Source organism: Alnus glutinosa, chromosome 6, assembly GCF_958979055.1.
Source record: "Alnus glutinosa chromosome 6, dhAlnGlut1.1, whole genome shotgun sequence".
In the NCBI taxonomy this organism is placed as follows: Eukaryota; Viridiplantae; Streptophyta; class Magnoliopsida; order Fagales; family Betulaceae; genus Alnus; species Alnus glutinosa.
Genome location: NC_084891.1, coordinates 24,986,757 through 25,003,273, shown reverse-complemented (window position 1 = coordinate 25,003,273; position 16,517 = coordinate 24,986,757). Strand labels below are relative to the sequence as shown.

Below are 16,517 nucleotides of genomic sequence, written 5' to 3'. Positions count from 1 at the left end.
TAGGGAAAAACACATCCAACAGACAAGTTAAAGTATGGAATTTTCGTTTTGGTTCATATATGTTTGGACAATGGACACAATACAGCAAACTGGGAGTTGTCAAAGGTTCAAATCAATTTTTGAATAAATAAAAACAAAAAATCATAGGAGAAAGAGCACCATTCTCTTGTCTGGTTTTAGATTGGGTTCTTACCAAATGAAACAACATATGTACTCAACAAATTAGAAGAAAAACCAATCATCCATGGCCTTTTTAATGGTTTTGGGGATGCTGTTTTGCTTGTGCTAAAAACTTGCCAATAATGGCCTAATGGGCTCGTTGACAATACTTTTTAAGACAACTTTTTGTTTTTTAACATTTAAAATAAAATAAAAATAAAAGTATTAACATCTCAAATTATAAAACACTTAATCCGTTTGGATTTTCGATTTTTGAAATCAGAATTTAATTTTTATTTGGTGTACAAATTTCGAGATTTGACTTTGTGAGATAAAATTAAAAAAAGTTGAATAAAATATGATTTGTTTAGAAAAAATTAAATAAAATATGGTTTGTTTTTGAAAAAGCAAACAGAATAACAAAAAGTTGAATAAAATCATAATTTCACTTTTGGATCCAAACACATCATTACAAACTACTTTCACCGTTAATGAATTTATTAATTACTCCGGCTGTGGGTTCCGGGCCTTGTTGGTGAACCCCGGTGCGGCGACCGGCAACCTTTGGTGGTGGTTGTTGGTAACTACAGATGGCGGCGAATAATGAATTGCAAGAGATGGCGTGCACTAAGAAAATTTTCGGCTAAAAAACACTTGGGACTCACAGTTAGGAACCCACCTATCCTGGCCTCGTCCAGCAGAGAACCCACTTTCCTGGCCCATAACTCCTGGGCCGACCGGCTCTTCGTGCGGGCCCCACAGCCATTTATTTGAATCAGACCTGAATGTCAATTTAGCATATTGTCAAGGGCAATTCCGTAAACTAAACGCATTCAAATTTGGTAACGCTTCAAGAGGCAAGCGAAACAGCCCGCCTGTGACAGTGAGTTCCTGCTCCGTCACAAAACCTCAGATCAGAGCGAATCAGAGAGAGAGAGAGAGAGAGAGAGAGAGAGAGAGAGAGAGAGGGAGTAGAAGGCCATGGAGAAGATCTGCGTCGCAGTCCGAGTAAGACCTGCAGTATCCTCAGAACCCTTTAATGGAACCTTCTGGAAGGTCGAAGACAATCGCATTTCTCTTCACAAAGTTCACGGCACCCCTATCTCTGGCCTCTCTTACGCTTTTGGTATGCATCCCCTTCTCCCACACATTTATCTATATATATATGTACTTATGTGTGAAATATGCATGCTCGTCTGGTTTGTTTTTCGCTTCTTTGAGATCTTCTTGTGAGTTTGTTTCATAGTTCATTTTTTTGGCAGATCATGTATTCGACGAAAGTTGCACTAATGCTAGGGTTTATGAGCTTCTTACAAAGGACATTATTCACGCCGCAGTTGAAGGCTTTAATGGTATTCCTTTTTTTCAATTACCTTTTTCGAATTGAGCTCATTTTTTGTTCTAAAAGATTTATTTAATCGGTCAATTTTTGTTAAATTGTTGAATAAATATTATTTCAGATTTAGTTTCCTCGATATTAGTTTCTGAGAAAACTGAGAAGGAAAATGGAACATAATCTTGAATATTCAATTACCCCCCTAAAACAAAGCAAAAAAAGAAGATTTGTATCTCTAAAAAAATGTAAATAAGAAAAATTTGTCTCAGATGAGCTTGAGGGTTCACAAGACACATGAGTCTCAACCATTACTTCTGAAGAAAAAGTTTTTTTGTTCACTGAGTTTAAATGTGTTAACTAGGGCTATAAATTAAATAGCTCGAACTCGACTCGTATAAGGTTCGAATTCGAGCCTTATTTAATTCGAGTCAACCTGAGTTTAGTTTGTTTAATAAATAAACCAAGCTTGAACATAAATTTAGACTTGTTTATTAAACAAGTCAAACTCGTATAACTTCAATTTTATTATTTAGACTTGTTTATTTTTAAGATATATTTTTAACCTCTTAAGTATTTAAAAAAATAAAAGGGAATTTTTTTGTAATGTAGTAAATATATATTGAGTTATTGTAATCGTAAGTCTTGTTATAGATATATGTGTATTTGTTTTCATATAAGTGTCTTCGTGTGCATGTCTATGCGTATGTGTAATGAATGAATGAATATAAGAAAAACATATAGGCTCAAATTAGATTGTTTAAGATTCGAGTTAATTTATCTAATTAACTCAAATAGTAAATCTTAACAATAATTAGTTAACTAATAATTAGTATAAACCCTAAGGGGTTGGCTCAAATGGTAAGGGCTTTGGTATTTGTGATAGTTCTATGAGGTCTAAGATTCTAATTGTCTTGGGTTCAAATAATTCCTTGGAGCCAGCCTGTTGGCGAAGCCGGAATATTACCTGATGCATGTGGAGTAGGCGCTTTACACGGGTCCAAGGTTTACCTGATAAGGGTGGGTACACGAAGTGGTCTTGCCTTGAAGGGGTTCTTTGTCGTAAAAAAAAAAAAATTACGAAAAACATTAAATGATCACTTATATATGGAATGAATAAGTTACATGAGTAACTGGTGAACAAGTTCAACTTTGTTCAAATAATAAATGAACTGAGTTCGAACAGATTATCTAGCTTGGTGATAAGCTCGAGCTCAGCTTGTGTTAAAAAAAAACTTACATGAATCGAGCTTGAATATTTAATTTTTGGCTCGACTCAACTCGATTACAAACCTAGTATGAGCTATTAAATTTTAAATTTGAGTTTAGACAAATCTGTAAAATTCAGAGAATGCAAATTCTGATGGCGGAAGGCTATCTATATTCAATATTACAGTTTTGAGGAACTCAAGGATTTCCTAAAAATTGGAAGGAGAGGAAAAAATTGAATGCAGCTCATTACATGATTAATGATTACGAAAACAAGAGCAGAGGAGGCTGTTGTTGGTCAATTGAAGTATCTAATAGAGGGAGAAATGTTCGGAGTACTTGGTCACAGTAATTAATGTGTGCCATAAGATTTGTGATCGGTTACACTCTAAATCACCTTGGTTTTTGTCCAGCTAAATTGATATGTCATGCGTGTTCTGCATCATGTAGAACTCAGCAGTGTTTTCCATATGTATTGAATGTGAAATGTATGATAAGGAGAATGTATTGATCACTTATTTCAATGGGCCATGTCATTTAGATATTAGTAGCGAAGCTGATAAATAGAATATTTATAGGAACTGCATTTGCATATGGACAAACCAGCAGTGGCAAGACTTTCACCATGAATGGTTCTGAAACCGATCCAGGGATTATTCACCGGGCAGTTAAAGATATATTTACAAAAATTCAGATGGTAAGCAGCTCGGTGGATGTTATTGAAATTAATGTTTTTGTGGTTATAATGGCGACCTTTTGGTTTTCACCTTTGCCTTTTGGTACTGAATATTTTCAGATATCTGATCGTGAGTTTCTGATTCGAGTTTCCTACATGGAAATTTATAATGAAGAAATTAATGATCTTTTTGCTGTAGAGAACCAGAAGTTGCAAATACATGAGAGTCTGGAGGTTGGCTACTGACAGTTTGATATTTTACTATAGTTTGTTATATGTATAAAATCACTGATTTTTCGTGGTTTTAGCGTGGGATATTCGTTGCAGGCCTGAGGGAGGAAATTGTTAACAATGCCGAGCAAGTATTTGAGCTCATTGAATCTGGAGAAGGTATGACAACAAAACATAAATTCTTGGCCTAGGCTTCTTATATGTTCTTTTAATTGGATATCTTCTTATATATGATCTTGAAAATCATTGTTTACAGTTAATAGGCACTTTGGTGAGACAAATATGAATGTTCGGAGTAGTAGATCCCACACAATATTCAGGATGGTATGTCCTTGACATGTTGGTTCAACAGCTCTTATTAAAACTCTTGGATTTCATGTAACTTAGTCTTATATATGCAGGTGATTGAAAGCAGGGGTAAGGATACCAATTCTTCTTGTGATTATTCAAGTACTGATGCTATCCGTGTCTCAGTCTTGGTTTGTATTCTATCCACCATATTGTGTAACAATTTATTAAAATAATTGCATAATATTGTTGTTTAATATTTTTTAGATGATATTTGTATTTATATCTTTTTTGTTGGCATATTTTGTTGCATGGAAAAAAAAAAAAAGAATTTGGTAGATTTAGCTGGGTCTGAAAGGATTGCTAAAACTGGAGCTGGTGGAGTACGTCTAAAGGAAGGGAAGTACATTAACAAGAGCTTAATGATTCTGGGTAATGTGATCAACAAACTAAGTGAAGGTGCAAAGCAAAGGTATTTGCTTCTCTATCAGTCAATCATCTTGATTTCATACAATAACAATCTCATGGTGAAACAATTTTTTGGTGCAGGAGTCATATTCCTTATCGTGATAGTAAGCTAACCCGCATACTTCAACCTGCTCTCGGTGGTAATGCCAAAACTTCAATTATATGCACTTTAGCACCTGAGGAGGTAGTCTACCATCTCTTTCTTTCCTTTTTCTCATCTTATTTTCTTTATCTTAATATTTTTTTTATGTCTATTATATTAAGTTCAACACTTTCGGTTCTTAATATAGTTTGTTATTGGTACATTTAGGTACATATTGAAGAAACAAAGGGAACTCTTCAATTTGCTAGCAGAGCCAAGCGCATCACTAATTGTGCTCAAGTGAATGAAGTATATTCCTTGTTCTGTCTAGTCCATTTACCATTTTGTCTCATTCATGAATCTATATTTGGCTGGTATTTATTTCTTATGTTCATTGCAATGGTGGATTTTGATGTAAGTTTTATGGTCTCAGAAAAACTTATAATCCCTTCCCCATATTTTCCAGGGCTTGGTAAATATGATGTTATTCCAATTTATTAGTCTTTTTTTTTTTCTTTGTCCGGTCTTATTATGTATATTTTTCAGCATTATTAGTTTCTCATATTTGGTTAATCTTTAAGTTTCAATGAATTGAACAAAAGGATATAGTCCAAATGTATCGTAGTCTACAAAAATATTATAAATCTAATTGAGCATTTGCTTATGTTCAATATAGTTATAGATATGTGCCAGAAAAGTAGCCTTCTGCACTCCGTTTTTAAAAGGGTAGCCTTAAACAGGGATTGCAAGAAACTAAAATTATGGTGCCAAGATCAATGTCCTATTCAGCAAACATTATTGTATCTAATTTTTGGACCAACAGCAAAAATAAATTAAATTTGTAAATATCCAAATGTACTATTGATATTATGCATAGGAATTTTAAAATTGATTCACTACTTGCTTGGATCATAAGTAAGAGTGTCGTATATTTTAACAAAACACTAAAATAATTAAATCAATAAAACAATTGGTCAGGGTGCAAGACTCACTTCGTAGTGCTTCAGCCTCATACACTCTCTTTTCTAATCAAGTTAAATAATTAAAGATAAGAATATTATAGAACTCTGTGGGTTGCGCCCCTCTGTGCTTTTTTAATATACATTACTTAAAAATATATATATATATATATATATATATATATATATATATATATTATAGAACTGTTCAAACAAACAGATAGGGACGTGATTCATTGATCAAGTAGATTATACAAATCTATGAACTGTAATTTTCTCTGCCGAACCTGCTCAACCACCTGACATACTCACACTTCACAGAGCTCCTTTTCTGTGCAGATGTTGTGGATCACATATAGCATCTTTTTCTCTGCAGCTATTGATGCTTTGTGATTGGCACTGCAGAGCTTATCCTCTTGAACATTTGCCTTGAATTTGATGGTGTGACTGAGTCTAATAATGGGTATATGTTTTCGTAGATTTTGACAGATGCAGCCTTACTGAAGCGGCAAAAAGTAGAGATTGAGGAGCTTCGTAAGAAACTTCAGGTGATGATCCTTATGCTTCTATTACAAAGAAGAGGTTAGATGCAAACTAACATAGTTAAAGTAATGTTTAGGGATCTCATGCTGAGGTGCTAGAGCAAGTGATCTTAAAATTGCGGAATGATTTGCTCAAGGTAGGTTGTTCTTTTCATCTGTGAAATCTGGACAATTACTTTGAGGCTTAAGCAAGCATAAATCCTTTCATAATTTCATTCGAGGCAAGTTTTTTTTTTTCTTTTTTTCTTTTTTATTTTTTTTAAAAAAAAAAAAAACTTATTTTCCATTATTTAGTATGAACTTGAGCGTGAGAAGCTTGAGATGGAACTGCAAGAGGAGAGGAAATCACGCAAAGAATGTGATCAATGCATTCGGGAGCAACAGATTAAAATCGTCAATCATAGCAATCTTGTTACTTCTTCAGAGTTCAACATGAACTCTAGTCAGGTACTGCTCATGCAAAGTAATGGATATGATATTTATATTTATACTGATATTTTCTAAGTTCCTTTTGTGGTAGAACCTGTCTAATCACACTCTTTTCCATTATGATTGTTTTTAAGTTCTCTAGAAGGAACTACCTTGCTTTCACCTCATGCCGCACCTTGTAGACAATAACTACAACTTGGAGCATCCAAACCTCTAACTAACTGATTTTGACGATTGGAATACTTATCTGCCATTCTGTTTTATCTACTAGGTCTTATCTTCTTTGAATAACGTAGATGCTGAATAGCAAGCCATATAAGATACCAAGCATTGCTATAGCTATGTTCTCATCTTACTGAAGATTTCTCTTTCCTTTGTGTTATGCATTGCAACAAAGGTACACTAATGACGAATTTATGTACACTAATAGATTGCTGCCTACAGTTTTTAGGGAAGTTGGCTTTCCCCCCAATGAATCTCCTGAAGGACAAGATTGTTTTGCATAAAACATGTAGACTAGATTACCAAGCATGTTAATATGTAACAATTGTGCACCTTACATACACCCTCAGCACCCCCCCCCCCCCCTCCCCACCACCACCCCAATGGAAAAGGCTCATAATAGCAGGTTCCTATGTACAAAATGTTAATTTTTTTATAACTTCTTTCTTTTCTTTTTTCAACATTTCTATTGGTTTGCCGATGATCTCATTTCTCTATCTACTTGTAGGAACATAATTCTGTGAGACAAGTCCTTCAGGAAGAATGCAATGACAGCAGTGGCATAGATCAAGGAGACGCTTTTAGAACCCCTTGTTTCAAGGCAGCCCCCAAAGCCTTTGTTGTCAAGCGATCAAATTACTCAATGCTGCCTGATTATAGTCCTCTTCCAGATACATTTAGCAATGTGGCTGACGAAGACACATGGCTGAAAATGAACAAAGGTTACATAGCTGATCTTGATTTGCTTCAAATGACTCCTGCAAGAAGAGTTCAATCATTTCCTTCAAGTGACGTAACTCCTGTGAGTTTATATTGTTTTGATTTCTTTTTTCCTGAACATAATGAGTTCATGTTATTTCTAATCATGATATTTATATTCTGTTTCATTTAGCAACAACAAAAATATTATATTTTGATTTGTTGCCTCTTATACTAAGAAGCCAAAGTTACCGATTGTTGATTTAGTTCTTTAGTTGGCTTATTTATGTGTAGATGTTCATATCACCTGTTTCCACACAAATACTCTCGAAGGTGAAGGGAACCATTTTAAACTAGAAGCTGATTATCTTCGTTTTTATTCAGCCATCTTAAACAAATATCCATATCTTGTCATGGTTGTGAGGATTTTGAACAAGCAGTAGTTTGGTTGAAGGTTACTTAATGAAATAATAAAACCATGTCGTAAACTAACGTAATATATGGCTATGGTGGTAATGCCTTTTCTCATGTTTGTATGATTTGCTAATTCTTTTAGAGCCTAATGTTTTTAGACTTTTTGGTGGGACGTGTTACATTTTCTCAGGCTTGTTCAAATGAAAATTATACACAAGAGATCCAACATCTTAAGAGACAATTAGAGATTGCCACTGAGGAGAGAAATGAACTGGAGGTTAGTATATATTTCATAATTTTGACTTCTTGTTCTTGGATACTTTTAAATTTCAAATGCATTTTTTGGCTCAGCAATTGCATAAATACTGTTAATTGCCATGGCAAGTACTATCTTTTTCTTGCTTCATTTTACAGTCAAAAGTAAACCTTCTAAGCTTACCTCCCCACTTTCAAATTTTCATGAGAGCCTTTATCTTTCAAGCTCGTCCATCTATATAGTTGCTTGATGTCTTTGTTAGGTCTATACTTCTTTCCAAATAACCTATTTCAATTAGTATATTTGTTGCTATATGTGAAACCTATAAGGGCACATTATAGCTTCAACCTTTTTTCTATTGTTGATATCATTCAGTTTCTCAATGATTTGTACTTCTCCACGAATATGTTTACAGAGAAAACATGCAGAACAGATATTGTTGAACCATCGACTAATGGATGACATATCTGAGCTTCAACAAGAAGCAAAACTTATGCGAGAAATCCCAAAAAGGCTAAGTGAATCTGTGTCGAATTGCAAAGATATTTATGAGGATGTTTTGTCAATAATACAGGTAAAATATATGTGCCATATTTGCATCTTTCAACCTTTATATGATGGTAACCAATTGAATTGACATTATCATTATTATTATTATTATTATTTTGTGACCTTACAGAGTTTTGTATCTGATGAGGAATCCTCAACTGCAAAATTGCTATCAAGCACCAGTGAAATTGGTAAAAGTCTCCTTACGACTTTGGAAACCCATTTCTCCATGGCAATGGATGACAACAGTTCTTTCACTGGGAACAATTCTCTAATTCAAGAACAACGCAAAATGCTTTATGAGAAGTTCAATAGCACAATTACAGGCTTGGTATTATCACAAACACAACAATCGAGCTGTGAGAATAAGGTAGCGGCCTGGTCACACTTATCAAGATGTTATTCATTCATTATGTTTTTATTCTCCTTCATGTTGTTAGGATTGCTTTTTTCCTTTTTCAGCATTTCGATTCTTTAATTATCAGTGCTGTTTATTTTGACTGAATTATTTACTTAGTTGGCTAGTTTTTGCTGTATAGTAAGAGACTATGAGTAAACAAGTAACCCAAATTTGAAATGTTCTTCAAATTTTTGTTCATTTTCAGGGAAAAAAAAAAAAAAAAAACATAGGGAATCATTAGCTCATCTTAGTTCTTCCTTATGATAAGATCTATGTGTGAAACCAATTGAAAGCTCTAATCTTTATTCTCCCTTTATGATGTCGTATGACTTTAAATTTGCTTCTTTGTGGTCATTATTAGAGACTATGTGAACCAGGGTTTTACAAAATAGTCTTAAAAGTGCATGTTGCATATAAGAATTCTTTAGACAGATTGATGAACGTGTTATATATGTTTTTGGCTGAGGAAGATTATTGCATTAGTATGAAGTGTTTTGAGTGGAGTAGCTTCCCTACATCAAACCTTGAAAGCAAACGAGTTTTAATTAAGTAGCTTTTAGATATGCTCAAGTTACCTACCCTCCTAAACTTAATTTCCAAGGTAAGTGTGGTTAATGAGGATCACTATCAGAAGGTGACCTATTGCCACATTATTGAAGAAGAGCAGTGTCATTAAGCTCATGCTAGAAGATTATAGTCTCAAGTACAGAGTATAGTGTGGGGAGCATTTACACGCGAGTAAAGATGCTTTATGACTGCACATGCTCTTTTCCTAGCAAGGAGAAAGAGAATTTGCTGTGTGTCTCCATGTATGTGCTCAGGCAAATGAAGTCTCTAGTTAGTCACATAGAACATATGCAAAAGAACTATATTCTGGCTGAAAAGTTAGAAGATAGTGTTTAGGTTGCTTTCCTTCATGTTTAAAGATCTAGTTTTTGTGTTTGGGCTGCACTCAGGGAGGCAAAACTGCTTGTTGGAAGGAAGAACTGAGCAATGAACTGAACACCATCAAGGAAAGATACCATGACTTGGAGAAAGAGTTAGATATCAATAACCAGCTCCTGGTGGTTTCTAAAGAAAGATATGATACTTTGGAAAGAGAATATCAGCTTTTGAAAGAATATAGAGATCTTTTGAACCAAAAGATCTCTGAATCATCCCAAAAACTTGCACTGGTTACTGACCAGAAGGAAAATGCTTTGAATGATTTGGATACTGAAGTACAGAGAAGGAAAAATCTTGAAGAAGAGATTAAACAATTTAGTGTTGCTTTTGCATCTCGGCACAAATCACTTATGTCTTTCCATAGAGATGTTAAGTCTCAATGTGAAAAGCTGAGAGCTCAATATTTAGTTTCTCTACCCAATGCTCTTGGGTGTTAAAGATCATTAGCGCTCACTTATTTAATGTTATGGTAGGTTAACAGTTTTAGCCATGATTGTTTCTTCTGTATTTGATGATCCTTAGTGGATGTTATGTATTTAAATGTATTTCTTAGACCTAATACAACTTTTCGTTTGTAATTTCCCTTAAATGTTTGAAGCTCATTACAGTAGATATTTAGAGATATCGTGTTGCTTAATACTAGTATTGTTAAACCTTGAGGATGAAGGTCTCGTGGAAAACCAAAAAAAGCACACTCCATTTTTTTTTTTGAAACCTTTGTGATCATAGATTCATAATGCCTTACAAGTTACACCTATACTCTAAAATAAAGATAAGTACAATATTCAATATAAAACTACCAAATACTTCATACAAAATTACAAATAAACTATCAGAAAGAGATAAAAATGAATTAATGCTTTGTTTTTAGATAAAATAGATAGCAGACAACACATCTTTTTTTTGTTTCATAGTCTCAAGTTGTGTTTGTTCTATTTTTTCCCAGTCCCTTGGAACTTTTGGTGTCTAAATAAAATGAAAAAAATAGTATGGATTTGTTTTGGAAAACATAATTTATTCCTCTCATTTTTAGAGGAATATGTACTCCTCCTTGTAAAAGAATAATTATTCATATATTCATAATAATGATGTGCAACAAAAAAAAAAAGAAGAATAGACATTCTATAAAAATAGCCATTTCATTCTCAAAATCTACTCTGGAACCCAACGTGAGTCAGTCTCATATAACATTGTGAAGAATATTTCAACCTCAACGGTCTTTTATTTTTTAATTTTTCTTTTTTAAATTACGTCTTTTTGGTGTTGGTCAAGTAGACCTGGTTTGTTCAACACTTCTTTCTAAAACAACTGAATAGGGCTGCTTTATTTCAGTTTCGGCCTCTATCTAAGAAGAATTGGGCCCAATTTGATCAAACTTAAGGCCCAAATTGTGGACTTAAACAAAAGAATATCATGAAATTAAAGCGAACCCCATTATGGGTTTTTGTCGCTCAAAAGTTCAAAACGACGGTAGATCGGGTCTCCCGGGCACCGCCTTATTGTCCATATTGTGTTTGAACTTGAGGCGGTTGCCGTAGCTATAGAAATATCAAGAAAACCGTTAGTAGGTATAACACATCCTATACCCGCAACAAAATCCCGCCGTGCTCCACCGCCATTCACTAAAACCCTAGAAATCTCTTGCCAAACAAAAGGTAAACTCTCTCTTTTGTATTCTTCTCCACGCTCGATCAAGGCTTCAATGGAGAAACCTGTTACTGGTATTTGCCATCCACCTTCTGATATGCTTGTTGTCGAACCCGAGTATTGCCCCCAGGCCCCCCAGGCTGTTGTGGATTGGTACAAGTTGGATGAAGATACACGTTACAATAGTAGTCTGGAAGATGCGGAAGAAATGGCAAGAAAGCATCTCGCAGCAATGGGGTGGGTGTTTGTATTTGGCCGGAAGGGAGTAAAGCGCGAGTTACGCTACACTTCACCCGGTGGAAAATGTTTTCACTCGCTTCGAACGGCGTGCAAAGCCTGTATTGATGAAGGAGCAGTTTCTATGACTGTTGGGTCTAATTCTGTTTCCCGAACAGTTTCTGTTGCTTCCGGTTCTGTTTGTGAAAAGATTGCTTGTTATCGTAAGCCAATCAAATTTGTTCATGTGAGTGACAACGTAAAGGGCGACATAGGCGGCCACCCAAAGAGAAAGAGAAAGAGAGGAAAGGTGCTTGCAGAATTGAAGAAAATAAGGAAACAGTCGAGCGGGACTCAGTCAAAAAATCTGCTCGGATCAGGAAAAATTGTACGGGATGCAGTAATTTGTAGCTCCTCAAAGCTCAAGGTTCGATCATTGTTGTGTGGGCTGATAGACAACAATGTGTTGTTGCCTAGGACAAGAGTACACTACCGTGGGAGAAATGGTTGTGCTCCATCGAAAAAGGGGCACATAACTCGTGATGGGATTAAGTGTGATTGTTGCTACACGCTGTTTTCTCTCACTGCTTTTGAAGCTCATGCTGGTAGTTCAAACCATAGACCGGCTGCCAATATTCTACTCGAAGATGGGAGGTCTCTACAGGATTGTCGAAGGCAGGGGATTAATAATAACTCCACAACAAAGCTACAAGAGAATGATGAGATATGCTCTGTTTGTCACTATGGGGGTGAATTAGTTTTATGTGATCAGTGTCCATCCTCATTCCACAAGAGTTGCATTGGCTTGCAGGATGTTCCAGTTGGTGATTGGTGTTGCCCATCATGTGCTTGTGGAGTTTGCGGTCATGGCAAGTTTCAAGAAGACAATGGGAATTTTATGGACGATAGTTTTGTTACTTGCAAGCAATGCGAGCATAAATTTCACATTGGGTGCCTAAAGAGTAAAAAGATGGTCAATACAGATCGTTGGTTCTGTGGCAGAAAGTGTGAATGCATTTTTCTGGGCCTTCGCAAGCTTTTAGGGAAACCAATTCCAGTGGGTGTTGATAATTTGACTTGGACACTATTGAAGTCCACATATTCTGAAAGCTGCAATCTAGCAGATTCTCCTAGAATTGAGGCCTCCATGGAGAATTACAGAACGCTCAATGCTGCTCTAAGTTTGATGCATGAGATTTTTGAGCCTGTCAAACAACCTCTTACTAACACAGACCTTGCTGAAGATGTAATTTTCAGTAGAGGGTCAGAGCTTAAACAATCCAACTTCCGAGGGTTCTACACTGTGCTCTTGGAAAGAAACGATGAAGTGATTTGTGTGGCTACTGTAAGGATTTATGGGGAAAAGGTGGCAGAAATACCTCTTGTTGGCACCAGTTTTCAACATCGTAGATGTGGGATGTGTCGCATATTGATGGATGAGCTTGAAAAGCAGCTGATGGCACTTGGAGTGGAGAGGCTAATTTTGCATGCTGCTCCTACTGTGCTCAAGACGTGGACAACTTCATTTGGGTTTTCCAAGATGACTGATTTTGAGAAGGTGCAGTTTATGGATTATACTTTCCTGGATTTCGAAGATACCATCATGTGTCAGAAGCTCCTAATGAAGAAACCTGCAGTAGAAATTGTGGACCAGGGACTTGTAGATACTGCTGTGACGCATGGAAAATTCAATTTTCAGTGTTTTGATGAAGTCTTCAATTTCAAAGAGGCAAGCAGGGACAGCAACAGTGATTATTCCAAGAAGAGGAAGATATCAGCATGGGAGAGCCAAAGCAGTGACTATTCCAAGTTCTGCAAGAGGAGGAATATATCAGCATCTGACAGCCGATTCCCATTCCATGATACAACTGGTAGATATCTTATGTCAGCATTTTAAATATCTTTGCACAGAATGTATGTTACATTGTTAGAAACGCTTACTTAATTTGAATTTCATGTCCATATATTTTGTAGCAACTATAATTGAGGAAATGAAATTCATATTTTTTGATCCGCAGCAGAATTATTTACACTGAAAAATAGTTGATGTTCATTGCATTTTTTCAATCTTATTTTCCAACACATAAGGTAATGATGCATCATTGGTTTGCAATGCTTGGGGCATCATCACTTCCAATCCTTTTGTATATCATCATCAACAGGGTGGCACGACCGATTATATTGTAGGATGGCAGCATGAATACCTATCTGAAATAGCTCCTTTTCACCTTCTTGATAACATAACGTGCAAATCTAGTAGACAAAATTAATATTAAAAAAAAAAAAAAATCACAACTGTGGTAAATCATGTACAGTTACATACTTGATCAATTAATAGCCTCTGATCCATTACAAGATCATCATAGAAAATCTATATTACAACTGTTGTCGTAAATCAAGCTAAAAAAAAATTTCTGAGGCAAGTCATACTGATAAACCATAAGGTTAAATACCTTCTGCCCCATGTGGGCACGTGATTTAACGACTTTATTTTTTGTTTTGTGTGCTTCATTTTGTATCAGAGATCGGCTTTGTTTGGTAACTAACATCCCCTCCCCTTCTCTTATTTTCATTTTTTCCAAAAAAAAAAAAAAAAAACTTCAAAATATTTTAACTTTTTTCACTTTTTATATTACATCAATATATTTTTTTATTACTTTTGAAATAAAAAAACTCATTACAATATAAAACTTTTTTAAGTTTCCATACATTTTTTTTTTTATATCACATCAATCAACTTTTTACTATTACTAAAAAAAAAAAAATTCACTTCAATAATCTTTATCAAACACACTCAGTACCTCGTTTATGGCTAAAAACGGAGATGGTACCTCCGTCCAAAAATGACGAAAATCTACGTCAATATCCTTAAGAAATTAACACATGTCCTATGACCCATTAAAAATAAAATTAAAAATTAAAAAACAAAAAATATTAAATACATTAAAAAAAAATTTTGAAAAAAAATTAAATAAAAAATAGAGGGGTGGCTCGCTATAGGGTGGCAGTACCGCCCCCATGGCCCATGGGAGGGAGTGGTTTGGCCACCCCTAAATAGCAAAATGGGGTTGGCCGAACCACTCCCAAGGCCCTTGGGAGTAGGGCTAAGCAAGGGGCGGGGATGCCCCCTTTTTTGGTCCCACCCCGCTAAAATCCTTCTACATCTGTGCGGTGCGGGGCAAATTGTGCAGGTTGTGCAAGTATCCCCAGTTTAGGCCAAAACATGAGAAAAATCAAACAAAAGCCAGATTCAATACCTATTTTTATCAAAATCCACAAACGAAAAGACGACCTAAGAATGTTTGGTTTCGTCGCTTGAAAGAGGGGAAAACGGTGACGGGAAGTAGCATATTGGAGAAGGTGAAGAGGATTTTCCAGCAATTCGATGCGAATCATGAGACCGTTGCGTGGGCGGTCTCGCCTAGAAGAAGCAAAGGACCCCTGCGTGGGCGAGATCGCCCAACCATGGGATCGTCTTCGACAACACGTGGGAGATCGTCAACGAATTGGAGATTCTCATCAAGAGGCTCAAGGCAAAGCAAGCGAAGGTCTCCATAGTAGCCAGTTCCTTCCTCAGAAATGGAAGGAAGAAGACGAAGGGCGGAAGGGGGTGAGGGGTGAAGGAGAAAAGGAAGAAGACGAACGGCAGCGGCGCAAGGGTCCGCTAGTTAAGAAAATAGAAATGATGGGTAGGATTTTTAGAATTTTAGGTATTTAGATGGTCAGCGGGTCCCCGTGGATTTTAAAAACAGCAATCCGCCCCACCGTGCACGGGTATATCATTTTTGGACCCGTACCCGCAAAAAATCAACTAAAACACGGGATTTTAGGGGCGGCGCGGGGCAAGGCATGCGGGTTGGGGCAGGTTCGTGGGTATTTGATCACTGATGAGTGCAAAATATTGTATATTTGTACTCCTTAATTTACATTTGTTAAATCCTTAGTTTTGTTATTTTCTGATAATTTTGGTTAGTTTTGGTATTTAAGTGTTTTGCAGGTCTTTGAGAGAAAATGTCGATATTTTTATGGATTAACAAAGGAAATAATCTTTTTTGTCTTAATCTAAAATTGGACCACCAAGCTTTCTTTCCATGAAGGGCAGCACCGAATTGACAAATAGGATTTTCTCTCCAAGAAATATTGGATGAACACGTGAGGAGGCGCTTTGGAGAACATTGTTTCACCTAGACCTGTAGCCGTCCGTCATTGCCAAGGCGCATCCTTTTCTTTCCATATTTGACCAAATTCACATGATTCTCTCCAAAGCTAGGACCTCCGAAGTCTCCTTCCAAACCTGTAGCCGTGCACCAAATTAAGACAAAGCAATTTTCTTTCCAGGCTTGGCATGCTACACGGAATTGTTATACACGATTTTCTGGAAAAAGGAAGACACGTCTTTCCACGTAGACCTGGCAGCACCTATTCCTTCTATAACAAGAGAGACATGCATTTTTTTTTTTTAAGTGGCGTGCATCTCCTTCCATACCTGGAGAACCGAATAGAAGATGGATTTCTTTCCAAAAAAGAATGCAGTACTGTTGGTACAGTTTTCGGTATAGTGTGAATCTGCACGTTCTTCTGATATTCTTCACTCTTCTTAATAATTCTGCAAAACAACAAAAACTAAGGGACCCTTTCGGGGGTCCTCTCCGATGCCTAAATTAGCTTCTGTAAGAAAAGAATGCTATGTGCATAAAAACTGAGTCTTCCTTTATACCTGGGGTATGTGCCTATTTATAGGCAAAGAGGTGGAGTCAAAGCTGGATTAGAATTCCTGCTCCTTGTCGATCTAG

At 36.1% G+C, this 16,517-nt stretch overlaps 2 protein-coding genes across 2 annotated transcripts; both read left to right on the top strand.

The window, feature by feature from the left end:
* The first annotated feature begins 1,091 nt into the window (after nt 1-1,091).
* LOC133871076 (kinesin-like protein KIN-7N) lies at nt 1,092-10,454 on the top strand. The gene is made up of 18 exons (XM_062308434.1): nt 1,092-1,285; nt 1,422-1,511; nt 3,280-3,398; nt 3,498-3,611; nt 3,686-3,767; nt 3,865-3,932; nt 4,010-4,087; nt 4,226-4,368; nt 4,446-4,548; nt 4,675-4,755; nt 5,885-5,953; nt 6,025-6,084; nt 6,242-6,394; nt 7,107-7,400; nt 7,902-7,988; nt 8,383-8,541; nt 8,647-8,886; nt 9,873-10,454. Exons 1-18 carry the CDS (start codon nt 1,141-1,143, stop codon nt 10,296-10,298), a joined length of 2,511 nt encoding a protein of 836 aa, XP_062164418.1. The 5' UTR covers nt 1,092-1,140; the 3' UTR covers nt 10,299-10,454.
* A 1,109-nt stretch (nt 10,455-11,563) lies between these two features.
* Nucleotides 11,564-13,621, top strand: LOC133871654 (increased DNA methylation 1-like). The gene has a single exon (XM_062309082.1). It carries the CDS (start codon nt 11,564-11,566, stop codon nt 13,619-13,621), a length of 2,058 nt encoding a protein of 685 aa, XP_062165066.1.
* The last annotated feature ends 2,896 nt before the right edge of the window (nt 13,622-16,517 follow it).

Coding starts and splice junctions, on each gene's coding strand:
- LOC133871076 (XM_062308434.1), top strand. CDS start 1,141: ATGGAGAAGATCTGCGTCGCAGTCCGAGTAAGACCTGCAGTATCCTCA. Junction 3,933..4,009: donor CCCACACAATATTCAGGATG/GTATGTCCTTGA, acceptor TTATATATGCAG/GTGATTGAAAGCAGGGGTAA. Junction 6,085..6,241: donor TGCGGAATGATTTGCTCAAG/GTAGGTTGTTCT, acceptor TCCATTATTTAG/TATGAACTTGAGCGTGAGAA.
- LOC133871654 (XM_062309082.1), top strand. CDS start 11,564: ATGGAGAAACCTGTTACTGGTATTTGCCATCCACCTTCTGATATGCTT.